At 31.2% G+C, this 26,950-nt stretch overlaps 5 protein-coding genes across 9 annotated transcripts; 3 read left to right on the top strand and 2 right to left on the bottom strand.

The window, feature by feature from the left end:
- The first annotated feature begins 169 nt into the window (after positions 1 to 169).
- Positions 170 to 2,950, top strand: LOC145977437 (uncharacterized). The gene is made up of 6 exons (XM_083109435.1): positions 170 to 369; positions 921 to 1,007; positions 1,091 to 1,215; positions 1,400 to 1,541; positions 1,618 to 1,898; positions 2,718 to 2,950. The coding sequence occupies exons 1-6, from the start codon at positions 302 to 304 to the stop codon at positions 2,837 to 2,839; spliced, it is 825 nt and encodes a 274-aa protein (XP_082965561.1). The 5' UTR covers positions 170 to 301; the 3' UTR covers positions 2,840 to 2,950.
- A 323-nt stretch (positions 2,951 to 3,273) lies between these two features.
- On the bottom strand, positions 3,274 to 12,089 carry Su(dx) (Suppressor of deltex). 4 transcript variants are annotated; one of them, XM_083109434.1, is made up of 12 exons: positions 11,923 to 12,089; positions 10,805 to 10,940; positions 9,708 to 10,136; positions 7,956 to 9,486; positions 7,644 to 7,875; positions 7,205 to 7,512; positions 6,881 to 7,123; positions 6,368 to 6,527; positions 5,956 to 6,230; positions 5,640 to 5,865; positions 5,350 to 5,446; positions 3,274 to 5,159 (listed from the first exon to the last, which is right to left on the bottom strand). In XM_083109434.1, the coding sequence occupies exons 2-12, from the start codon at positions 10,860 to 10,862 to the stop codon at positions 4,987 to 4,989; spliced, it is 3,732 nt and encodes a 1,243-aa protein (XP_082965560.1). In that variant the 5' UTR covers positions 10,863 to 10,940; positions 11,923 to 12,089; the 3' UTR covers positions 3,274 to 4,986. The 4 variants fall into 4 exon arrangements, with proteins under 4 accessions (XP_082965560.1, XP_082965559.1, XP_082965558.1 ...); XM_083109433.1 differs by lacking the exon at positions 11,923 to 12,089 and adding an exon at positions 11,278 to 11,908; XM_083109432.1 differs by lacking the exon at positions 11,923 to 12,089 and adding an exon at positions 11,364 to 11,908.
- Positions 12,090 to 12,587: 498 nt separating this feature from the next.
- On the top strand, positions 12,588 to 21,452 carry Cnk (connector enhancer of ksr). 2 transcript variants are annotated; one of them, XM_083109628.1, is made up of 12 exons: positions 12,588 to 12,822; positions 13,581 to 14,170; positions 14,616 to 14,726; positions 14,807 to 15,057; positions 15,317 to 17,685; positions 17,919 to 18,048; positions 18,125 to 18,619; positions 18,703 to 18,852; positions 18,983 to 19,704; positions 19,970 to 20,365; positions 20,459 to 20,688; positions 21,062 to 21,452. In XM_083109628.1, the coding sequence occupies exons 1-12, from the start codon at positions 12,765 to 12,767 to the stop codon at positions 21,275 to 21,277; spliced, it is 5,718 nt and encodes a 1,905-aa protein (XP_082965754.1). In that variant the 5' UTR covers positions 12,588 to 12,764; the 3' UTR covers positions 21,278 to 21,452. The 2 variants fall into 2 exon arrangements, with proteins under 2 accessions (XP_082965754.1, XP_082965755.1); XM_083109629.1 differs by lacking the exons at positions 12,588 to 12,822; positions 13,581 to 14,170; positions 14,807 to 15,057 and having other exon boundaries at positions 14,637 to 14,726.
- A 2,369-nt stretch (positions 21,453 to 23,821) lies between these two features.
- Sys1 (Sys1 golgi trafficking protein) lies at positions 23,822 to 25,344 on the top strand. Its single transcript, XM_083109633.1, has 2 exons — positions 23,822 to 24,245; positions 24,523 to 25,344. The coding sequence occupies exon 2, from the start codon at positions 24,608 to 24,610 to the stop codon at positions 25,088 to 25,090; it is 483 nt and encodes a 160-aa protein (XP_082965759.1). The 5' UTR covers positions 23,822 to 24,245; positions 24,523 to 24,607; the 3' UTR covers positions 25,091 to 25,344.
- A 200-nt stretch (positions 25,345 to 25,544) lies between these two features.
- Positions 25,545 to 26,461, bottom strand: Nd-13a (NADH dehydrogenase (ubiquinone) 13 kDa A subunit). The gene is made up of 3 exons (XM_083109634.1): positions 26,277 to 26,461; positions 26,010 to 26,186; positions 25,545 to 25,717 (listed from the first exon to the last, which is right to left on the bottom strand). The coding sequence occupies exons 1-3, from the start codon at positions 26,442 to 26,444 to the stop codon at positions 25,652 to 25,654; spliced, it is 411 nt and encodes a 136-aa protein (XP_082965760.1). The 5' UTR covers positions 26,445 to 26,461; the 3' UTR covers positions 25,545 to 25,651.
- Between the last annotated feature and the right edge of the window lie 489 nt (positions 26,462 to 26,950).

The raw sequence follows: 26,950 nt of genomic DNA, 5'->3' as shown, positions 1-26,950 counted from the left end.
ATTAAATAATATACTTTGACGAATAGAATCTTTGAACGCCACTTAAACGTTTTGTCTGTCGTTCTCATTGGCCGGTTTTTCGTACCAAAAGAAACTTTCTTACCAGAAAGCACTGACATGAGAAGAACAAAGCTATTCTAGTTATTTTACTCGGTTGATACATCTTACGAGTATCAGAGCTCCTTCTAGTACAGATGTAAATAAATCATGGACGTGATGCAATTTTATTATAGTTTGTGTCAATAGTGCATTGTGATGTGATCAGAGTTCTTCGTGCATAGTCTTCTGCTTTTTTTTAGAAATGTCATTCTTCGACTTTTTTCGAAATTTTCTCGGTACAAAACATCGCAACGAGCCTGGCACAAGCGGGTAAGATTTTGGCATATTTTGCTTTATATTAATTGCGTATGTATGTATATTTCGGATCGTAGATCATTCTAGATGTTTATATGCGTGTCAAAAAAGTTGATGTTTTATATTTCGTAGTATTGATTGTATAAATCCTGAAATATTTCTTGCGTATATCTATATTATATTACATCATAATATATTAAAAATTGCATATATCGATTACACAAATTCTTTGATAAATTTGTAATTTACACGTATAATGATACATATGTACATATATATGTATATTTATTTATTTATTCGAAAATACATAGAATTTTACTCGACAATTTAACAAATTTGACGACTTTTATTCTTGTTTAATTAGTTTCTAATAAATGTAATTCATAAAAATCGTACACTTTGCAAAAATGTCTAAAGTATAATATATGTATAATTAAATTTTTCTTTCTTTTCTGTATCTTTTCTATCTTATCAATTGTACTATATTGTTTAACAATATATCAAAATAAAACAGCAAAATTATGCAATTTTATAAGCTGCAATTAATCAACAATATTATATTTTAGGCTTGGCAATGATGATTCGTACAGAGACAGTTTTCGAAATCCAATTTGGCAAAGCGACGAGGATGATGATGACATAGATGACTTTCGGTAAAGAAAAGAATAATTCTCTATCAATGTCTACATATCAATATGTATTGAATTTATTCTTAATTTATTTTTTATTATTTTAGATATCCTAGAAGCAGCATGCATTTCAAGATCTTTAGCGGGCCGCTTGAAATGACACGTTATTTTGAATCTCAGATGGACAATATGTTAAAAAATTTCTTTTTTGGATTCAATAATGAATTTTTTGGTATGTTCATTTTGCATATAATGTTATATAGATTATAAATGAAAATAGTATACACAGATGTCATATAATATAGTATAGATGAAATATGCAGAATTTTATTTAAGTGTTTACTAAAAACTTAAAGAAATCTTTTTAATTGTACGTTATAGAATTGTATATAATTCTAAATGAATGATTCTTACAGAAGATGAAGCCAATAAAGCATTACCATTTGTTACACCTGAAAAGGATGATAATTTACGTGACAAAATGTTGAAATCTTATCCTGATGCACTTATCACAGATGTACCACCCGAACAAAAAATAGATACAGATATAGATGGAAAGTAAGCACTTCTTTTTTTTTATCTATTTCTCTTTGTATCTGAGATATTTAATGTAACACGACTCATTATTACATAGGATTACTACAGAAGAATTCTCAAGAATGTGGAATAAAGGAAATGTAGAAATAGTAAAGCCTTTTGTACCACATAGCTTTTCAACTGGAAGGTCTGTTAGGAAAGAGATTATTCGTAGATCTGATGGAACTATAGAACAAAAGCAAATAATTAGAGACAGTGAAGGTAATGAAGAGATAATAGAATCAAAGGAAATAGGTGATAAAAAATATGTCATCACTACAAAAAAGGATAAAAATGGTGTTGAAACAAAATCTAAGGATTTGTTTAATATTGATGAAAGTAAGTATTTAAAAGAAGAAAAAAATTATATATATACATATATATAATTTAAAATTTAAATTTAAATTTTTAAATTTATAAATTTAAAAATTTAAAATAAGGTTTTTTTTCTTCTTTTTGGGTCCCAAAGTACTGCGAGCGATTTTCCGCACACCTTGTGTGTGTGTGTGTGTGTGTATATATACAGGGAAAAAAAAGCTTATTTAAAATTTTTAAATTTAAATTTAAAAATTTAAATATTTAAATTTAAAAATTTTAATTTTAATTTTAAATTTAAAAATTTTAAATTAAAATTTAAAAACAATTGTAAAAAGAGGGATGCCAAGCGGACTGTAAATTACAATTTTTTTAACATAAAAGTGGCTATAACTCGGAAACGATTTATTTCGGGACCTATGTTTATATAGCTTTTTTCCTTCTTTTTGGAAAATATATATATTTCCCAAATATATATATATATATTTCTTTTTTCTTTGTAATATAATAAAATATCTCGGAAACACCGTATTTCCACAAAAAATATTCAGACGAAAAAGTTGCAGAATTTGAAAGAAGATGAATTTAATCATCCTGATGCTTTAAAGGTCACACCAAAAAATCACCTTAAAAATTTTAAATGATCTTCACATTTTACTGCAAATTCCTCATTCTTTTTGCAACTTTTATCTAAAACATTTTTTTTTTCTTTTCTTCAAAAATACGATGTGAAGTATTGTACATATATCTTTTAAAATGTGTGTGAGCGTGGGTGTGTAAAATATATGTGGATATTTAAATTTTACTAATCTATCTAATAAAAAAAAATTTTACAAATTGCAGGCGAACTTAAAGACTTCGCGCGAAAATGGACACCTTCCATAAAAGATAATATAGATAGCGATAATACAACTTTAAATCGCTTTCCATGGGAAAAGTTTTTCGGACCCAACCCCAAATTATAGCAGAGTGAAGTAAATAGAAAGTAATAGTTTCCTTTTCCTAATAGTTAAAACACTACATGCCTCCTTTGTAAAAAATCTATATTAAATATCCAATAAATTATTTAAACCAAAGGTAGTATATATAATTTTTATTTCTAACTGTAAATTTCTTTATTTCATGGATTAATATTCTGTACATATATATTATATACATATACGTGTTTAATAAAATTTATAACTTGCAAAGAAAAAATATTTTTGTTAAGTTTATACAAATTCTTTTTCACTTGGAAATGAAGTGAAATTATCATTAATAAGAATTTGACCTGTTTTTACATTATATGAGAATTTTAATTGTTCAGTATTATTTATTTATTATTTATTATTAAGTATATATATAATTGGGTAATCATAATATCCCATATACCACGTGCAGCACAAGTGCATCTGCGCACATTTAAAGCTATACTAATTTTGAACATTCTTTAAAACAAACTTTTTTAAATAAATATTCCAATATTAATTACAATTCTCCTTCTGTCTCTTTGTATAAAGAGAGACAGCAATATATACACAAATTATTTGACTTACATATTTTTAATTTTACAATTTATGTTTTATAATTTCATATACATACAGGACTTCCAAAATAAAATAATATTCCTAATCTTAAATTTGTGAAATGGCATTTCTTTGTCCATATATTGAAAAGAAGTAGAATGTAATATAATTATGATAGCAATATATTCAACACATTGCAAAAATAAATCTTGTGCAAACAAGTTTTTTTTTAATCCGACATTTTTCACTTTCATAAAAGAATGTCTAGGCATAAATAATATGACAAGTGACCATTTTTCTATTTTTACTTAATAGTCTAGTATTGCATAAATAAATCTTATATCAATTTTAATAAATCCAAATATTTTATGCATATTTAAGTAGTGTCTAATGTATTATGCACACTTTTTTATGCAATCGCAAATACAAATAATTATGTGTACTCTGCATAGATATGTTGTGTGTATACAAATTATTAGTAAATAAATACACAAATTTAAGATTACATCCCAGGAGTCCTAAAATATTTTCGTTGTTGTAAATACATTAAAAAATACCTGATATATTTTTTTGTCAGGGTAACTTCACACGTGTTTCATACACATTTCAAAGGCAACATGCAATGTATTGATAGGTCTCATAAATGATAACACTAAGATGGAGTATGTACGACAAATACTAAATGATAAAAGTGATTTTTTTACTGGTTGACTATTTAAATGTAGCAGATATCTATTATCTATCTAAATAGATATAATTTTAATATCTACTATGTAGAAAAGATAATTACTGCCACTTTACTAGTTGACTCCCCAGGATAAAATTGTTGATCATCTATAACGTGTTTTAATTATTTATAAATTTAATATGTACAGTATATATTATGAAAGAGAACAATTTTCGCGAAATCTATATCTATTTAGGCTTTAAAATATATTAAAATATAATAAAAAGTATTAATAATCTATAATATATAAATTTAAATTGTTTTTTTTTTTTATATAGAATTATGATTGGTAAATTATAACGGACACAAATAAGTTGCATTATATAAATTAGATTCAACATTTTTAAACATAAATTTTAAGATAAATCAATTTTTTAAAACATTGAAATTTTTTGGTTGATGCGTGCATATGCTACAAAAAAAAACAAATTATACATATTCTCATCTAACTTTGTCTATTATATTTATATATACATATGTATGCACATACATATATACATATACATGTATGTATTATGAATTTTATTAAATTTCATGTCTTATTAACGTTTTATGCCATTTTCATGAATTACAAGTAAAAAATGTCAATAAGATATGAAATAAATTGAAATAAACTGATATTAATTTAGATCACTATGTTATCTTTGCATGTAATTATTATGATGCCTCATACAAATTTTTCGAGCAACATATAAACAGTTTTAATTATTTGCAACTTTTACACTGTTAATAAGTTATTCCCGACAAATTTCAGATGTAGCATAAACTCCATTTCACCATTGGTTTATAGCGCTATTCTAAATTTTGTTTGTATCATCCACTATTCATATACATAATATGTAGCATACCTATTATATATTATTAATTAGCATTATTACAATTATTCTTGGCCAAAACCTTCTGTTTCTTCAATTGCATAATTTAATTTCTCCACTAATTGGTCGTAACTTTTGTAGGGTGGCAAATCTAATCTGTTGAAACAAGTATGTGATCTTGGCAGCCAGGTATCCTTTCCAAATTTTTCTATACAAAATCTTTGTGGACCATTGCTTCCTGTAATATAACATGATAATATACAATTATTATTTTAATCGCGAAATAACTTCATGTACTGATAATATTTTTAGTTAATAATCTCTGTATCAATTTTCCCATTAAATTTTATAAAATAATTTATAAAATAATATCAAGACGCATCGATCTATTTCTGTTTTCATAACAAAAAAGTAATTTTATCTCTTACCCATTAGTTCGGCAAATCCACCAACAGGCACACGGCAAGTACCAGTTACAAATTGCAGTAATCTAGCCCTTTTCTCACTATCTGTTCTTGTTACAAACTGAAATACAAATAGCAAACATTTAAACTTAATATTAAATAATAATTGTTACACAAGATTTTATATTATAGCATTAAGATTTCTCACTGCAGTTATATTAAATTATGATATTTGTAAGTAATATAAATTTTTTTCTTGCAAAATAGTTTTTTTACCCCATTCGATTAGAATAAGACAAAAATACTTAACAAACCTGCCAGAACCACAGGATCTGTTTACTATTACGAGTATAATGTCTATAAATAGTATTGCGTTGCCAGTCTTCAACATCTATTTCCTGCATCCCACAAAGCATAAGTTCTAACTCGCGTTCATCAAAATATTTGAGCCATTCAAGAGGTACAACTGAATTGAAGCCTTCCAAAAATGCTTTTGTTTGTTCCTCTATGCCCCTTGTCATTCTCCATTCTGTCATTAACCTATTGAAGATATGAACATATTTAAGATTAAAAATTTGCTTCCTTGCAGATGTACAGTTGCAATAATCTGTTGTTGGAAAGAAGTTATACCTGATATATTCTTCTTTATTGTCTTCGCCTACTCTAACTTTATCTCCACCATCCTTTAACTCGTGATGTATTACTTGACCAAGAATCTCAAAATCCACACTATAATACAATTCTAGGCCGCACTCGTCAATATTATTTTCCTTAATCCATACGAGAGATTTATAAAATTCTGGATCAATGGATTCTATATCTTTCATAACTAATTTTTTATTTAACATGCGTTTGTAAAACGGCATTGTAAATCCACTATATATGAATCGGCCATGATAAAGAGCCTGAAAAGATAAAATAATGTTTTCATGCAATTGTCTTTGTTTAAAGTGGTATATATAGACAAAACTTAAATCATTATCTAAAAATGATAAAAATCTCAAAAGAGATATAGATCGTTATCTGAAATAAGAGATCATACCATTGCAATAAATCTGCCAATAAATTTGAAATATTGCAAATGATCAGGATTGACATACGAAGCCGGATTTATTTGCAAACTATAATTGCTTTTATTGGCATATTCGAATAGGCAGTACATCGGATTCAAAACTTCGTGGCTCAGTAGGAAAAACCATTCTCTGAAAATCACATAAATGTTTTCTCTTAATTTCTCTTACAATAGAAGCAAATAATAAGTGTTACAAGAGAAGTTCTTTGTATATTAATGTAAGATAAAAATCATTACATAGTTGATTTCTTTAGGAATTTTTCTATTTTCTTTTATTTCAAATTAGACATTTTTCTTTAAACTATTATTCTTCATTTTACATTGCTCAAACATTTGCTGTGTAATTAGATATCAAAATAAAAAAAAGCCAATAAAAAACAGATTATTTTCCTTCTGGACATATACAATATTGGAATATAAGAAAATACAAGAATTTAAAAATAAAAAAGTCGATTGTATAAATTTTTTGCATATATTACTTACCTAGATACACCTCCATAGTCCAGACCTTCTTCTCCTTTAAATATTATGTATAATCGCCGTCTTAGCGCGAAAGCTTCTGCATTCATTATTTGATGATAAGAATCCTCAAACAATGTCTGCCGACTAACGCTAATTTTAATATGATTAGGCAGCGCGTTAGTTTGACATAAGAACCGGAACTGAGACAGTTTCCATCGGAATGATCTTTCATATGCTCGAGGAACACGATATACACCTTTAGGACTACACGAGAAAAGAACAAAATATATGGTAATTTACTGAATAGCGTGTCAATTTGATATAATATATTTCAATAACACAAACCCTTTAGGTGCACCGGGTCTTGGATCCTGAAACGTTGTCGTTCGGGTGTTATGATCGACGAAATAACGAACCCCATCTTCCGTTAATCGTATTTCCCAGCCATCTGGTAATGGCGGTTCATCCATTCCAGTTTCCTGACCCTGCGTTCGAGGATCTTCCCATTGTGTGGTTCTGTTTTTATGATTTACATAATAAACTCTACCCTCCGGTTGCTTTCGTCTTTCCCAACCAGCCGGTAATGGTCCCAAAGCATCGTCATCATCGGCCGCGGACGTCGACGGACCCGCAGCAACTTGACTTCCATGAGCCTACGATAATAATTTTATAATAATTTTAATTAGTTCACTTTTTAATATAAAACTTAAATCTTTTTCTCTTCCTCTAAAGTTATATTTAAAGAATTTTATTTATTATTTTAAGTTAATCAATTCATATTTACCTGGGGATAAAGAAACCTTTGATTGCCTTGTTGAACGACATATTGTCTTTCACCTTGCCAATGTTGGAAATGCTGTAATCTCTCTGTATTTGGTCTCTGCCATGTAGTACTTCTCGTATTATGATCGACGTAATAGATTCTACCTCTTGGATCGCGACGAACTTCCCATCCAGGAGGCAAAGGCTGAGGTCTCTCCCAAGACGTACTTCGAGTATTATGATCGACGTAATATCTAATAATAATAACACAAAGAGAAAAAAACATGATAGATAAATATCGTTCAAACAAGATACTAATCAATATATATTTTACCTTCTTCCATATAGATCATATCTCATTTCCCAACCAGGCGGCAAGGGTTCTTCGGAATGATTAACATCTTCAGCAAGTACTACCGAGGATCCTGATTGCGTTGTCGCGGGTACAGCCATAGATTGACTCGGCAAAGAAACCGCAGTCTGCGGAATTCGCGATGCACCAGAACGAGGATCCGGTAGCACGGCAGGAGAGGACATGTGTTCCGCGATAGAAATAGTCCGTCCGTCGGGCAAGGAAAACATCGCCGACTGTTCCGATCGAGAGACGGATGATGCGGTACGATGACCGTCTGTCGGCAGAATATTCGCATTTTGTGGACCAGTACGCGAAACACGTAGATCTGCATTTAACGACTGCTCCGCACGAGGAATTCGTAAATCTTCCTGCAGACGAACGCTTGTAGACTGTTCCGTAGGTTGTTGCCTCGCCGCGCGTAGATCTTCAACCGTACGAACAGATTGCTCGGATTGCCTCATTCCTCGCAAATCTTCGTTTAGACGAAGGTTGTTCGCTGATTGTTCAGTCTGCTGTCTCATCCCACGCATATCCTCAGATACACGAATGCTGCTCGCGATGGATTGTTCCGGTTGTCTTATCGCACGTAGATCCTCATTCGTCGTACTCATCCGTCGAATATTCGTAGGCTGTTCTGTAGGTTGTCTAGTTTCGCGTAAATCGTCTGTTAGGTGGTTGCCGCTCGTCGATTGTTCCGATCGTGTTAATACACGACCATCTGGTAGAGTTGTGACAATTGTCGGTTGTTCAATTCGTAGAGTATGTTCCGGCGTTCGTGTCTCGACAACCGGTTGTTCTATTCGTAGCGCGTGTTCCGATCGTGTAATTACACGACCGTCTGGTGAAGTCGGTTGCTCTATTCGTAAAGCACCACCGCTACTACGTGCATCTGCATGCAAAGACACGTTCAGATCTGTTTGAGCAGCACCTGAACTATCTATCGGCTGATCTTGTCGCAAAATGCCTCGGACATCCGCCGCACATGTCTGCTGCCCGGGAATTATCGAAGAGGATTGTTCTGATCGAGGCATACTACGTAGATCCAACTTGGCCATCGTGGATTGTTGCTCCACCGGATTGCCATAACTGCCTCGCCTGTACACTCGGCCTTCCGGCGAATTAGCCGACGCCTGAGATTGATCTTTAATAGTCAATCTACCTGCGAAAGTTCGTATGTTTGCGGCATGCCGATTTCCCGGGGACATCATAGATTTATCAACTATTGGAATCGCGTGCCCGTTCATTAAAGTGTTTGCAGAGAGACTGCTACTGCTGCTAACATTATTACCCGATGTGCCGTCTATGTTTGAAATTATTGTGGTAGAAGATCCAATATTTGCTGCATTGCTATTTGTTTGACTATTTCCACTGTTGTAGTTGGGACTAAGATGAATATTTGTCAAACGACACATAGACGGCGCGAGACTATCTGAACTATGCAATCTCATACGCGCACGGACTCCACCGTTGAGAATGCTTCGGTTATTCATTGTATCATTATTTGTAGCACCTAAAACCAAAATCAATCTAAGCAAGCAAAGAATAGAATAAATAAAAAATAGAAAAAATAATATTGCGATATAATTTAGCAACATTGTGTATATTCGATTTATGTGAATATCTCACTTTTACTGTACACAACTGTACACAATCTCACAATTATTATAATTAAATATTATCTCATTTAATATCTCAATTAATATAATTTTTAATGACAAAAATTTTTCTTACCATCTGATTGTATTTGGCAAAGAGGTTCATTAACATTTACTGGTGTCTCATTAGTGGTATCAATTCTAAGTCCATCAAATACTGTAATCAATTCACCAACTTTACATAATTGAGAGTCATGCTTGCTCTCGCTCATTAAATCAAATGTTAATTCCAAATTTTCTAATTTTCCATTATAATGTGATAACACTTGGAATAAGCTTATCCGTTTTTCTCCTATTAATGTATCTTTGCGAAATGTACTATGGTCAAGAAGTCGAAAGTGCAATTGTGAATATGGCGTGACAAGTATAGTGAATTCTTCGTTCCATTTTGGCTGATACGTAGACTTTGATACTTCTGTTTTACGAGGACTTTTATCATCGACTGAGAACTCTATATATGGATTAGGCTTTAAGAAAGTTGAACTTCTTAATATTGCTGCTTCAACTAAAATAAAATTAAATATCATTATTAAATATAATAGATAAAGCAGTCAATTCTGCTTATTACAATTCAGATTATTTTATATCATTATTTATAGTTGTAACAAAAAAAATTACAAAAATACAAAAAATTAAAAAACAAAATTTTATTTTTTTACAAGAAAAAAATATATATACATATATTAAATTTTGTACATATATATATATATATATATATTTTTTTTTTCGAAAATATAAGCATTTTGACATAATTATAGAAGATTATAGCAAGGTACTATATATAGTAAAAAAGATGAGACCATTATTCATTATTTACAAATTAATCTATTTGTTATACATCAGTATCATAACTAAATAATGAAACATTTATTTTGATGATTCAATAATTTGATTGATAATTAATATCAATGTAAAACTTACAAGTAATATGTGCATCTGAATAGATAAGAAGATATTTGATCAAAGATATAACATGATAAGAATATTTGAGACAAGACGAGTAATGTGTAATATATTTTATAATACCACAAAAAATCTTACTTAGTTTTTCAAAAATATATTTTTGTACAAAGTTGTATTTGTCTTTTAGAAAATAAGATTTTGCTTATGAATGTTGGTGAGATGCATGTCTTGTGTCTCTTTTTATCACATCTAAAATATCAGATTACTTACTTGTGATACTTAATTGGTGAAAACCAGGCGATACTGCTTCTTCTTCGCAATGTGACATTGTACAAAGTTAATTATAATTCAAAATAATATCTTAAAAGATTCATAATTTTTCTATCAAATTACTCTCTTGTAATATCTGCAACACAAACACAAATTTAATAAATAAAAAATTTATAGATTTAACTCTAGAATTATTTTTCTATTACAATCATATGAGATTCTATGTATTAATAATATAAATAATTACAATAATTGCCATCATTTAAGGAAAACAAAAAAGATAATATTTTTATATAAAGTAAATATTTTTATATAATTTGGAAAATGATACAATCTTAACGAACGATTATATAATATATTTGCCCAAATTGAGCTGTTGTAACAAATCTATAAATGTATTATGAAGAATATCCGTAAACAACTTATAACGTATTCCTACACTTGTATACAATTTGACATCGAAGATTACTAACATGCACAAACTATTCTTTCTCTCCGAAAGTACATATATCTACATGGGCGGATAAGAAATTATAAAATCGTCGATGTTTAATCTTACGTCGTCGAAATGTTATCACACTCGATGAACACTCGTGAGCACTTCGCGCAGAGAGAATCCCGACTGAAGGAACAAATAGCTCGTAATTAGCTGTACTAACCGATGTACGAACCGAAACGACGTCTCCGGCTGTTCACGATATCCCCAATGACGAGTTGCCGTCGTCCATCGTTCGCTCGACTGACAATCTTATCGCGACGAAAATTAATGGAAACACTCGGGACTTGCGTTATCATTAAACCTCGCTATATCAATCGGTCACCATCTTTTCATACGTCAAACGTAGAGTCTCTTTATGTATCGTGCGCGAAAGACTGCAGAGTAATCGCGCAGTTTCTTTTTTTCCTTTATCGTTAAAAAAATATTTCGCTGCTAAACAGCCGGAAATGCGATTCTCGAAACGCTAGATACATGCATGCTTCATATTTCCATCCGTAAAATTTCCGCGAGTTTGATTCACACGCGAAAAGCCGTGTCGCAAACTCACGTCTCTTGCTTATATAAATAAAGACAACTACTATCCAGGATATATCTTTGGAAAAGAGATAAAGATAGTCACCAAATGTAAAGAACCACCCACACCAAAGTCCCATACGAAAAGTCACGATAGAAAGAGAGCTGTCGCGTGGGTCGCTGTCTCTCTCTATAATTAAAGATTTTCGATACGAATTTGATGTCCGAAACGTCAGAAATGTCTTCGCTTCAAGTTAAGACATTTTTAGATCGGGTATATCGCGTCTAGGTATTCGTGCATCATGATTATACTCCTACGTCAAAAATTCATCATACGACAAATGTAACGTATGTTATTGATTGGCTATTGCGAGAAACTTCCTAGAAGTTCTCTAGCCGATAACCAATCGATACATTCAATAAACTCGTCGCATGACAAATGCAATATCGAAGGTTCTCTCAAAAAAATTCGGAGCGAAACAGATGTTTGGTTGACCAATGACAAAAGGAGCAAAGATTTCTTTGTTTCGACTGATTAATCGAACGATACTTTACCTGTCCTGTTTACCCGATATTTACTCAAGCGATGAAAAAAGTGATATTATAAAATAAATAAAGATAAATAAGTGTATATTATTTCTATCAAGATTCTATACTTCTTTTCCATGCAACGGTACCCTTATTGTAGAGTGAAATGTATACGTTACTGAGGCCTGACGCTTGGCGCATGCGCGCAGTTTTGTCCCACGACCTCCTGTCACTGCGCGGCGTATGTCAGTGTGTATCGCGCGCGCGTCATATTGACACGCGCGCTTGTGTTCTTATCGTTATAATAGAATTGAATTACATATCGACGAGGCGAGAGAAAATTAGCGGAACGGTCTCGGACGTATCGTAACCTTTCTATCTCATGCGAGATACACGATCGGCTCTCTCTTTCTCCCTCTCATGGCGTATGTCAATGTAGCCGAGTGGAAGACGGACCAGGTGTGCGAGTGGCTGAAAGGTGCGACGGAAATATTTTATTAGCGCGTTTGAGATTGTGGGAAAAACGGGTAGTGCCGCGAAAAACATGTCGGAATTCTATTCAATTTTGTATGCGCGTATGCGTATGTGTGTATATGTGTTTGTGCGTGAGAAAATCCATTCTCTCCGCGTATACCCTCCCCCGCTTCCATCCGCTCCTCTCCACCCTTCTCTTCGGCCTATCGGTTTATTAATGCGTGTAAAAGACCGCTTTCATTCACTCATTCGTTCATTCATTCGTTTATTCATTCATCCATTTGTTCGTTCGATTTTCGTTGCGCAATTCTTGCACGATTTCCTGTGCTCTCGATGAAATATAGTCGATTGAGATTTAACTCATTAAACTCATTAACGAATCTCTAATTAATGACAACGAATGTCATTTTCTTGCAATAATTGATTTTTGCGGATTGCTGTAATTTATTTTGTAAACAGATTTAGTACTAATTTTGTTTTTTGTAGTTTATCATATTTACAATTATTTAAAATTATATATATATATATATATATATATATATATATATAAACAAACAGCAAAGAAGGAATTATATTATAATTTTTAAACATACATATTTTACATAATTCTTTAAATTCTCAATTGTATTAATATTTATCTACAATGCGGTATAACTCTTTCTTGCCTTGTTATTAAAATAATGAAGTATAATCCTAGATAATTACTACCTATGACTCATCTCAGGAATGTTGCCCATCAATGCTATTTTTTTTGTGTTACAGGTCTAGATAATTCCATACTTCCCTATGTCCATAGTTTTATGAATCATAGTGTTAATGGACAACAATTACTAAGTTTACAACCAGAGGATTTGGAACATTTGGGTGTACTAAAACTTGGGCATCAAGAAATTATACTTGAGGCTGTGGAATATTTGAGAAATTTTCACTATGAATTGGACAGAGAAAATCTGCAATTACTGGCACTACGACTTTCATGCCAGGCACACAGCTTACACAATGAATTGTCTCGTCAAACTGATTCAAAGCCTGTTACAACTCAAACATTATCAGATGTCGCATCAGTTGTGATGGCAGTCAAACCTCTAGTAAGATGGCTAGATCGTCCTCCATTCTGTGGACAATTGGAATATAATGACAAGAAAGCTGAATTGATGAAGCTATCTTTGGAAATGGCTACATGTGCACAAAGGGATAGATTTGCTGAGAAACCGATTGAAGAGATTAGAACAACTTGTGATCAACTGGCAAAATTAGCAGATTATATTATTCAAGATACCGATGATCCTATGATTTTACAACCTGCCAGTTTAGATCTAGCAACATTAAAAAAGAAATCTGGTGATGATTTGGTAAGTCTTAATAATTACATAATACAATTGCTAGTTACTAGCTAGATCTCAATTGTTATCAACTTCTCATATTTTATTTAAATTTAATTTAATTTTAAATTAAATATTATAAATATTTGTATCTAGACTTTATATAATTTATTTAAAATATTACATTAGCTACAATAATTTTCTTAATAATTAGATTACTTATTGAGTAGCCATATTAACTCTAGAATGATTTGGCCATCGCATCCTGCATTGATAAAACTCTATCAAACAAGTCATAATATTGTGACTGTGACTTCCTGTCTAGATAATTTGCTTTGTAAGCACATGATCAAGATACCTCTATTGAATTAATAAATTTTCATACAAATATATCATATATTGTATATTTATAATATTGTTTATATAATTATGAAAATTAAATTCTCTTCATTCTTTTTTTTCTGTTATTTCTTAGGGTTTTTATATCTTACCATCTTTTCATGGAGTACATCAGATAGCTGAAATAAAGTTTGGATCTGCTGCACATCAATGTGGTAAAATGGAAGAAGGTGATGAGATAGTTCAGGTAGGCAAAATCCATTTTTGCAATTAAATTTTGGTAAATTGTTTAATTGTAAAATATATACATATGTGTAAATTTGTTAGGTAAATTATCAAACGGTAGTTGGTTGGGAGAGAAAAAACTTGCTTGAATTATTTCGTGAAAGCCCAGCAGAAATCCTCTTGACTCTAAAACGTAGACCAAGGCATACTAAAGTTTATGGGCAAATATATATAAAACCATATAGACTTCCAAGTAACAAAAAAACCTCTTACACAACACGATGGCAACATAATCTTCCATCCCCTAGACCAGAATTATTAACAATACCTGACTTTACAATGCCATTACCTAGGTAAGCTGTCTTTCTACATGTATTTTAATTGTGACTTGCTGCTAATATTCTTTTCTTTATTTAATAACATTGATATGCACACACATACATGTTTACATCATAAATTGTGTGTGATGTATATATATGTAGTATGTAGTTTTAATCTAACAAATGTATCTTGTTATTGCTTCCTCTATATTTTGAATTTAAGCCTAAAAAACATTTATTTTTATATTAGTTAGTATATTTTATATACTAATTAAAATATTTTGTTACATAGACATATGCCAAAGAATCCCAGTCCGGAACCGGCAAGTATTTTAGATACGGTTAATATGTTGGACACAATGGCCACGGATAGTAGCGATTCGGATAGCGAGGTAGAACCGCCTCTTTCTATCCGTCTGTATTCCGCGAAACCGAGAAATTTAGTCCAAAGACGAGCTACGATTACGGGTGCCAGTCCTACGTCGAAACACGGTATCGATATAGAGCAATTTTGGAAGGAGCTAAAGCAAGAGCATAGTACGACCTTTCAGTTGCGTGACAAAGCGGCATCCTGCGCCCATGGTCTAGATAATGTATTACCAGTGGTAAATATACGACCACAAACGTGTTTAGGATTAGAATCGACGAAAAAGAGGAAAAAGACTGATGAACAAACAGACGATAAGAAGGTGCAGTTTGAAGAAAAGTTGACCGACGTTGAAAGCATTCATCCAGATGATGCGAAGAGAACGACTCACAATGTAAGGGAAAGAATTACTCCTACACAAAGCTGTGACGATGGCACGAATGCCACAAATAAAAATAGCAATAATAAGAAACAGATGATGGATAATATCAACGATAGCAATAATATAAGTGATATAATCGTGCCTTTGGATGAATGTAATAATTTTATCGGAGATACATGTAATATTAATAAGAGCACGCCGGATAACACAGAGACCGGCGCACGGTATGTTAAAGAACGCGGTAAATTAGATAAAAGCTACAGTACGCCCGCGTACGATCTATCGGATACTGAAGATAAGGAGGATAGAAAATTAGCATTTTTGCAGAGTCCATTTTGTAAATTAGATTTACCTGTTCATTGTTCAAACAATGTACCAAGTGGTGCTTCAACAAAGACTGATGTTTGTACGTATACCGACAGTGCTATTGATCATGAAAAATTGAAGAATACGAATGGAGAACATAAAGAAACATCCATGTCTAGAATATGCGGCGGAAATGTCGCACGAAAAGTCAGCGATATCGAGAAACAGATAGCGCATGAAAATGCGGAGGAACAAGCAAGTGTCTTCGGAGTGCCTAAGGAATTAGATTCACGTAAAAATATTATACGCATTACTATAAACGACGCGAGTCCTAATAATAATTGTATAGAGAAAAACCAAAGCAATATGGAATGTAATATAGCCGAAGGAAATGTGAATACATGTGACGAGAAGCATTCCGTCACGGAGTTAAGTACCGAATGCAAAAAAGATGTTATAAACAAATTCCATTCTGAGGCTATTTGCTCGATAAATTTGACAGACAAATGTCGCGAGAATATCGTTTGCAATAACTCGGAAATGTCAAACAGTGAAGAAGCATACAGTAGTAGTAGTAGTAGTAGTAATAGTAATAGTAGTAGTAGTAGCAGTAGCAGCATTGAAAGAGACGAGACATTGCAAAAATTCGACAGAATTTTGCAAACAGTTGATTGCGTCTTAACTCAGCATGCAAAATTGCTTGAGAAAAAGTCTTCCGTGATGATATCGAACGAAGATTCTACCAAGACAAGGCTATCGCCAAGCAATAACGTCAAATCTATCGAGGACGATCTACCGAATGTTTCAAAAATGCAAATTAGTGGAAAACCACAAGCTAAAGAGATAAAATCTGCAGAATCGCCCTTGGCACAAGCTATAGTACAATCTTGCCGTTATATAGAGTTACCGAAGATCGAGTCTGTTAGAAAACTTGAAAATAAATCTCATGTAAGACCGCCAGAACCACCGCCTCGTAAGTATTACACGAAACACGCGACGGTGGCCGCAACTGACTTGAAATTAAATATTACTTCAAAAATTCCGAACAGTTTGGAAAAACCTCAAGTTCCAGAAAGACCCAAAATAAGACGAGACTTTAGAAAAGTAGATAACCTGAATTTACCTGTGAATCACACCAGAAGCAATTCAGATTGTCAAGATAGAGAAAATTCTTCTTCAGATGTTAATACAGAAAATTCAATTGATTTTATCGAACGACAAATTACAAGTTTAAATGATCAAAAATTTACTCAATCCGATACTTCGTTATATAATGAAAATGCCAACAAACAATTGAGAGAAGATAAATATTCGTTTGAAAAATACGAGCCATTCATCGAAAAGTTTGCTTGTTCGAGTCAATCTATAACAGACTGTTATAAATCTGGTCATTCTCCTCGCAATGTCGAATGCCTTGATGGTGCGACACACTCGAAACAAATGATATTGGATTTAAAGGCGAAATCATCAGAGAAAGATAAAAGTTTCGAGAAAAGTGTTGTTAATAGAGCTATGATGGTAGCTAGAAGTATTGGCTTACACAGTAGTTTGAGCAAATCTAATAGCAGTCCGAGAAGTAACAGAAAACGTAATATGTTGCTAGCAAGTAAGTACTATTAACGATTTCTTTTTCAATTGATTTTGCTCAGATTTATTTCGATAGTAATACAATCAACCAAATTTTTTGAAGATTTTGAAATACTACACATTCACCCAAAATTGTCCCTTATTTAAATATAATATATTGTAGTTTGATACAAGTGATATCATTTTCAAAATTATATCTTATATTTTGAATTATTTAAGAATATAAAAATATATCTCTTTTTCTCTTTTTAGAGAGGAGAAATGTATCCGTGAAAGATGTTGGTAGTGGTGATTTGGAAGGATGGCTGATATATCGAAGCAGAGGAGCAGGCGGTGCATGGGCAAGGGCTTGGTTCGTGCTAAAGTGCTCATCATTGTACAGGTAAAATTGTTCGATAATTGCGCGTTATGACAGCTTTTATGTATCGAAGAAATATCGAACTAATTTTATTTTTTAGATTTAAAACACAAGACAGTACGAAAGCCGATTGCTTGATCGTGTTAACGGGTTTTACCGTATCACCAGCAGCCGAAGTAAAATCGAGGAAATATGCCTTCAAGGTATATCATACGGGGACGGTGTTTTATTTTGCCGCCGATGCTGAGGATTCATTGATTCTGTGGCTAGACGCGGTCAGTAAAGGCACTCTGGGCGCAGATACCAACAATCAAACCATCGGACTTTTCAGCGAAACCGACGAAAGCGACAGCGAGAATCACAAGAGCAAGATAAAATGCACCATAGAATCTAAGCCAAATCTAGAAAAGAATTCGTTTGGTTCTTTGAAAAAGGTAGTGCGAAAGGATATCGGATCATTTAAAGACCATGAAATTAGTGGGGCGAGCTTGGATAGAAAATATTTGAAGTTTCTCGGTGCCAGAAATCAAAATATGCCTGTTCCAACGGCGCAATTTAGAAGTTACAGGAGAGTACTCCCTACATCAACGCCAAAGTAAAAATAACATCCTCGAGATTACCTCTCATGTATATATCAAGAGATATATATCCTTAAACATAATATCCAACGTTTTATAGGAAAGAAGATTCCAATTCAAATTCCCCGGATTTGCAAATGACTATCGCGGGTAGCACATTTTATGGATTAAGCGGCTCACAAAGCGCCATGGATATGTCGAGTTCGTCAAACAATCAAGATATGGGTGATTATCGGCGTACTACGGATAGGTAATTTTTATGTATATTATTTTTCCTTCATATCATATTGCGGAAAAACATTTCTCTATGCAGAGGATAACATATCTTACAACATTTTATTATATAATAAATAGATACATAATATGTGTATAATATATAGATCCATCGATAGCCGTAATAGAAGACCGGATGATTTGCAAAGCTTTATCACTCTGGAAGAATTTATGTTGTCTCAACAGAATGAGGATCAACAGCGGTCAAGTACCATAAATAGATCGTTGTCTCCGCGCGCGACACCTTTGACCGGTGATCACGTGCATGTAGAACATAGGAACTTGAATAATAACGCGGCGTACGGCGAGCAAATCAGACAGTTGAATGATACATTTTTGAATAATGACACTGGCTGTATTTATGGCAAAACTAACGATGAAATATCGAGAAGTAGTAACGCTATGTATGCTCACTCGAGGAATACGCATGAGCATACGGTGCGTCAAGTCACCGGGGATTGCTTAGTTACTGCTCGATCTGAAAGCAAAGGAGATTGCGTAAGCGATAAATCTTATGGCAAGTATACGGTCGGACAGAAAAGAATATGGGATCCCTCCGGTTCTGCGCAAAAGAGAAGACCGCAAGAATTTGCGAACGCTCAGCAGACAAGACACGCAGGCGATTCGAATCATTGGAGAAACCCAATGAATAGCCCTGTAAATAAGCATGATTCTCCGGGTTACAGTAGAGATTACGAGCATAATACACATGTACAATCTCCCAATCACGAAAGCTATCAGACACACGATTGTGTTTCGTCCAGAAATGTCGGTACATCAATAATAGAGGATTTCAAGGCTGTACCGAAACGACACATTAAAAATGACGGTAATCTTATGGATAACTTCTTGTAATCATGTTGATTTATAAAATGTTAGAAACAAAAAAGAATTTTTTTACACTATATCTGTCAAGATAAAATAATTTTTTTATGTTTTATTACAAAAAAATTTATATAAACTCACATCTGACGTCATAATTTATTATGGCTACAGAGGAGATAGGAGTTGTAGTGTTTGATGAAATCATATGATTTATCAACTGATTATAACGATTATTTGATATTAAATCTATTTTGACCTTTTTTATTTAGACTATTCTGGATCTAGTAGCGACCTCGCGAGTCACACATTTGAGGCACAACAACGCATAAATAATGTAACGATTAATCGAAAAGGAAGTTTCAATCTCACTAATCGTCACGATTATAATTCTTCCGATAAACACTGGCTAGACTCATTAAGACGCGGCGGCGACAAGAAAGGCTCGAATTATGATCAGAATCGTTTGAAAAACGTTGCACAATATCAACCACCACCTATAACGACTTCACCTTTCGAACAAGAAGGTATGAAAGCTGCGTTTGAAATGCACTTGGATAAGAGCGATCAAATGCAGAAGGGGAATCGTCTAAAAAATTTATTCGGCACCAAACAACAGAAGCCTTGTAGTTTGGATCTTCCTAAAGACGCCCAAAAAACCATATTAGGCAAGCAATTTCTTTAAATATAGAGATATCATAATGACACGATTTTTTTTCATGTAAACTGATTTTGAATTTCTTACCATTGTGTATAAGCAGGCTCGCCGAGATTGCATAGAGCGCTATTTCGGGACAAATGTTCTAATCAATCGCAGCATCGATTGTCCACTCGTTCTGGTAGTCAGAGTCCTGGTGATAGTGGAATCAGTCAATCTCACAGTTCTTTCAGCGGCAATAGTCCTTGCCAAACACTCAGTCAAAGTTTCAGTTCTGTCAGCTCAGTCAGTGACTGGAGTCCGGATGTAACAACATCATCTAACATATCAAAGGTATGCACAGTTCTTTATTTTTATATATCGCTATTCTTTATTTTTATTTTCTCTCTTGTCCCAATCTTTTCTATATCATTATAATAATATAATTACAAAAGCTAATAATCCTTCTATTTCAAGACACTTTTGCTATCAAAAATCGATATATTAAAATGTAAAATAATATAGACAGTAGGATAAAATGATCTATGTGAGAGTTAATCAAATGAAATTATGAACACATGTTACATCTTCTTTTTGTTTTTCCATTCCTATACATGTTCAAATGTTCAAATATGAAGTAATGAAATAACGGTGCAAGGAGAAATGATAAAAATAAGAAATGTAATAAAAATGATTTAACTATATATGCAATGAATTTTTTCCACAGTATGGTAGCGGATATTTATCTAGCCATAGAGGCTTTTCCAATTCTAGCAGGAGCTCGTTGGCACCTCCAACGTTACCATATATACCACCGCCAACGTCTCCGCCACCCGATTATCCTGGCTTAGAATATCCGCCGGTATTTGAACCCGGTACTTACTCTCTTTCGGATGCATCATTGCTACGCAATCGCAATAAAAATAGTCAAGACACAACCTAATAACAAGAAACGAGCCAAATTCATCTCTTTAACAACCAAAGATAAGAATTTCTTTCAATTTATCGATTGACAGGTGTTCTAATATAGAAGTACAGTTCAATTTCACATAGAGATACAGTTAACTTTATTATACATATCGTATATACTATAATTAAAGTTAGAATATTCTCTGCCATTATTAAGTATTTTAAAATAACCGTCCATTGTCTGATTCCAAATATAACAAGCATATTCATAATTATCGAAATTATAGAGAGCTTATTTTTCTTCAAAGTATATCCTAAAAATGAAATATTTTGCAAATAGCTAAACCGAATGTCGCAGAACATGGAGAAGACTGAATTAAATATTATCTAACATTACCTGTTAGATATTGTAAATTATCAAATTTTATCTATTTCGAGGTTGATTCAATTTTTGCGTTATTAATATTATAATTGTTCTCGTTAAAAAATTATATAATTGAATTGTAAAATAATTTATTATAACTTTTGAAACAATTTATAAATTCATTGTATGCAAATTTTATCTGTGTATACTCGTAATGTTTAATATGCTTATATAATTAACAACTTTTATTATGTATATACATATTATGTGTATCATATAATAACAATATCTTTATTAATAATGAATAATTTTCATCTATCATTTTTTTATCATATTTAAAAGATTAAATATAACACATAATAATCGCTACCATGGAAAGATATCCACATTTTTTTCATAAATCTTTCATAATTTATTTGTGTTAGATTGTTGCAAATAAAATGATCGAGTTATTAGTGAAATTTCCAATATATATAACTACGATTTTGTTAAAAATAATATTTATTTTAATGCGAACATAATGCATACTTTAAGAAAATCAATATTTTTGGAAATAATTAACTATTTAAGGATACATTTTTACTGCTTTATTGTTAAATATTCTTCGCTAAAAAATTATGATTTCTTATACTTTTTTATTGCAATTCTGCATAATTTTTGTGCATTAATGGTTTCATTTAATTTTAAAAAATGTATATTTTCTTTTTTTATTCTAGATTTGATTTAAACATTTTCTATAAAATTTTATTGATATGAAAGACAAGATATATAGAATCCATTTCTCATTACATGTTATAATTTTATATAGAAACAGATTTTTTCATTTCGACCGACATTTTAATATGCAATATAACAATATATTTATAAGCAAATGTACAAATAATATTGTATTTTTTATAAATATTAATATAAAAAGAAATATAGTGTATATATATGTATATATAGGTATTTTTTTTATATGTATAGTTTATTTTTTAACTATTAATTTAACATAACTTTTGCTCTTTTAACAATTTACAATAGAAATCATATATTTTGTATATACTTGTAAATGAGATTTCTCTCTTTTGATACATAGTCAATTAATATAGAATATAAAATGTACTGGGCTGCACTAGGTATAAAGTGTTAGTGAAGTTATATGTACTAAGGCTTTTAGCTGTAATCTAATCTTGTTTAAATAATTTTATATTGTTCCCAATAATAGACAAAAAATTATAAACTATTGAGACATATTATAATTTAACCTGATATTATTGGAAAATTTCATGATAAATATCTTTTAATATGCTACAACTCTTTATATAGGATACTTGATATATAGGAATTAAAATGTTTTTTAAATCATTTTGTATCATTATTTTCTTTACATATTAGCAATATATTTAATATAGATATATGGATAATATCTTTTCAACTTATTATAGTTCTTATAAATAATTAGAAAATAGTATATCTTTTTTAAAAATATTTCTTATTCAGATTTTTGAAAAAAAATATATAATGTCTAATTTTAAATATATTAATATATGTTATAAAAAAGACACAAATGTGCGTTAGTGTAAAGTGCCTGCGGTATTTTTTCTAAATATATGAATTATCTAAATAAGATAAAAATAACATATTTTTAAGATTAGATATGTATATCTTTGTGTTTACAATACATATATAGCATAGTTTATAACGCTTTTCTATATCTTTTTATGGAATGTTATTCAACATATTGTTATTATATTAATTATAATTTATGCTCAACATAAATCTTCTTGGAGAAAAAGTAGCATAAAAATAAAAATACTAAGTCTAAAAAAATATAGAGCATGTGAAAGAGAAAGAAGAGGGTTTTATTATATACTTAAGCGAGATTTTGTTCTCTCATATTAATTTACGTATATATTTTATACTGAAAGTAAGCATTGTACAAACTATTTCTTTTATGACAAAAATATGAATATTTGCACTATAAATATTATAATATAGAATACATAAACGATATTACACAGAAATACAAACTCTCTCCTCTCCCTCTAAGATGTGTATTTGGCATAAAATAAATTATAATGATATTTATTAAAGTGGATTATAATATCCCTTTTTCTTTTAATCTTTTATAATATGAAAGTATATTATGAATATTTATAATTAGTGACGTTTTGTGAATAAGGATTTTTTACTTATATCTGTGCGTACATATGTATATATATCTTTATTTAGAACAACATATTTATAAATACCGCCTTATGCCTACGGTTCACATCTTGAACGCAAGAGCTCGTTCGTTCACGCTTGTCATTGTGCACAGTTGATGAAATATAGCAAATAAACGCAGGTTGTTTCTCTGAAACTGAATAAATTTTTTTAATAAAAATTTCATTTTGCGTCTTCTTTTATTTATAATGTAGAGAAAAGACTTTTTCTGCACACCTTATTAAAACTCAGACTGATGATATATTGCATTTAAATACTGTCTACGTTAATCATGGTCATGTAGACATGGTTTTCACGTTACACTTATAATTCTGTTTACGCATGTTCTTTTTCTATTTATCGATATTCTACGAAGTATATCTAAAGAAAAACTTTATAAATTGGATTATTTCGCATTCAATTTTCGATAATATCCAATTCGATTTATAATGTAAGTATTACATCATGCAAAGTGTGTGTATCTGGTGCGTATGCTATATTCTAGCCTCAAATTAATTCAATCAATATTTTCAAACAATATCATAATATATATTTCGTGTACCTATCTTTTCACAAATTATTGCTTTATAGAAAAGTATCGTTTTTTACATTCTAGCTTCTCAATTTCTTTGATACATATTTTAGATATATGAAATATATTTAGTATATATCATATGTTATACATATATTATATAATATATATTTAATTTTATATTTATAATTTACAGGCACTTCACAGAATAATGAAAGCTCTTATATATTCATTTAAAAGACTTTTATTTCTGGAATAAGTTGCTCTTCCAATGCAATATAATGAATAATCTAGCTGGGCAGTTTCGCAAGACGACATGGGATCCAATTCTTATAATTTCCCAGATAATTGCTGTGCAGACTGTTATGTATTTCTGTCTCGGATTCTGGATTTGGATCGTCGCGTCAATACTAGGTTCGACAAAATCGTTGGATTACATCTTTCAGTACAAGGAGATACATGTTCGTGACTTTGGAGGACAATTGATTATTGTTATATTTCTTCTAAACGCGTTGGTGGGTGCATTTGCATTATGGTGGTTGGTGCAAAGAACAAAATTGTGCATGGATTTTGCATGTACGGCCCATTTTATTCATCTGATTTGTTGCTGGGTGTACAATGGAACTTATCCAACATCCTTCAGCTGGTGGTGTTTAAATCTCGTGTCGTTAAGTATAATGTGTGTTTGCGGAGAATTTCTTTGTATGAGAACAGAATTGCAAGCAATACCCTTAAGTATGAACAGTCAGAAGACAGCCTTATAAAACAAACATATATAGAATTTATGAGATAAAAATGAAGCATATAAATAAAATTTTTTCGGTAAATTCATATATTATTTATATTATGCAATTAAAATTTCTATTGTCGAGATCATTATTTAATTCCTAATGTGTTTAAAGATTGTTTCTCACAAATAAGTATAAGTTTCTATTAACTTTTTGATAGATTTATATTTTTTACTAATTATTTATATTTATGTACAATTAATTTATATATAATAAATCATTAAACAATATTTTTCAAACTATATTTAATAAATACAGATATAAATCACAATCTTGAAATCTTATAAAAATTTATTTATTAATCATTAACATCTTGCTGGAAGATATACAAGTATGTATACTACATGTGTAAGTATACTACATTGCCTGATAACAGTGTTAAATATATATATTATAATATAGTTGAGAGATATAATTAAATTGCATTGCATAAATTATAATTTTATTTTATTTCAGCACAAAACACACACATTGCACTCTAAAATATATACATATCTTTTAATTGATAATATAACTATTCATATATAGTGATCACACCTAATGATGATCCTCTTTATAAAAACGTAAACCACAATAACCACAGATATGATTGCCTGGTTTATCCTATAGAAAAAAAATAAGATACATATAATCTCTTTTAAAAATAAGAATAAATTCTATGGCCCATATTCTGAATCTTCTTTTATCGATAAAAGTGCCTCTAAAAGAGGCTTATAAGCTTTCTGATTAGCTACAAGCCACTTTTAGAAGCACTTTTATCAATAAAAGAGGATTCAGAATATAGACCTGTGTAATCTATTTTCATCTATTTGACTTAAATTTTTTTCAATTCTGAATATCAATTAATGGATACTTGAATAAAAATATTGTATATTTGCATTGATGCATATCTTACCAGATTTATATACACTTTAGGATGTCCAAGTGGGCCTCCACCGCCATCGCAAGCTACTATTCTTTCTTTTTTAGGAGATGGTGGTACTTCGTCTATCAAATTAATCCCCCAATTTTTATTAACTTCTTTTGGTCTGTCCATGAATCTTACTAATCGATAATCATCTTTTTCGAACACCTGATAAAGTGTGATGTAATTTGGTAAAAAAAATAATTTTTAACTCTTCCTTTAAACAAATCAATAATGAGCGAATGAGGGATCGCTCACCTGATCCGTGTGAGTGACTTGAGTGTCACCTTCATCCACGGTTGCGTACATACGTTGCGTTATTGTATTTAACGCGGACGCATCTCTTTTGTACAACTTGCTAAAAGGGATACATAATCCGCTCACCCTTTTGGTCGCCATACTTGACGATTGTTGACGATTGACCATCCATAGATATATACAACTCATAGATGTGAAGCTAAAGCTGCATTTGTTTGATGCTGTATAAATACTGAAAATATTTCATTGACCAATCGAGGCAAAGATTCCTTTATCCTGATTGGTCAATCAAACTTTTGCAATAGTTGTACGTCATATGAACGCAGCTTAAAATTTGCTATAAGAAGGAATATAGCGAATTTTATTGTGTGCTTCGCGGGTAATTCTAACACGGTTTTACACGAGAGATTTGTTCTTTATACATAGCAAAATTTTTTGTTTTTCCTCTTTTTTTTTCTCCAAAATTTCTAAATATGCACCTATCTCATTTTTAATGTACATTAATAGCAATTTAACAAATGTATATATGTGGGACCCGTTACCCACACAAGCGCAAATACATGCAAAAAAATCGAAATGTTTCAATAAATTTTCCTTATGTTATAAATTCTAAATCTTCTTTCCCTCTTATTTTTATATAAAATATTCGATATATGTATATATCTTATATATTT

The sequence above is a fragment of the Camponotus vicinus genome, unplaced genomic scaffold (genome assembly GCF_025532165.1).
Source record: "Camponotus vicinus isolate PSW18456_S1 unplaced genomic scaffold, iyCamVici1.0 SCAF_9, whole genome shotgun sequence".
Taxonomy (NCBI): domain Eukaryota; kingdom Metazoa; phylum Arthropoda; class Insecta; order Hymenoptera; family Formicidae; genus Camponotus; species Camponotus vicinus.
This window is presented reverse-complemented; position numbering and strand designations above follow the sequence as displayed.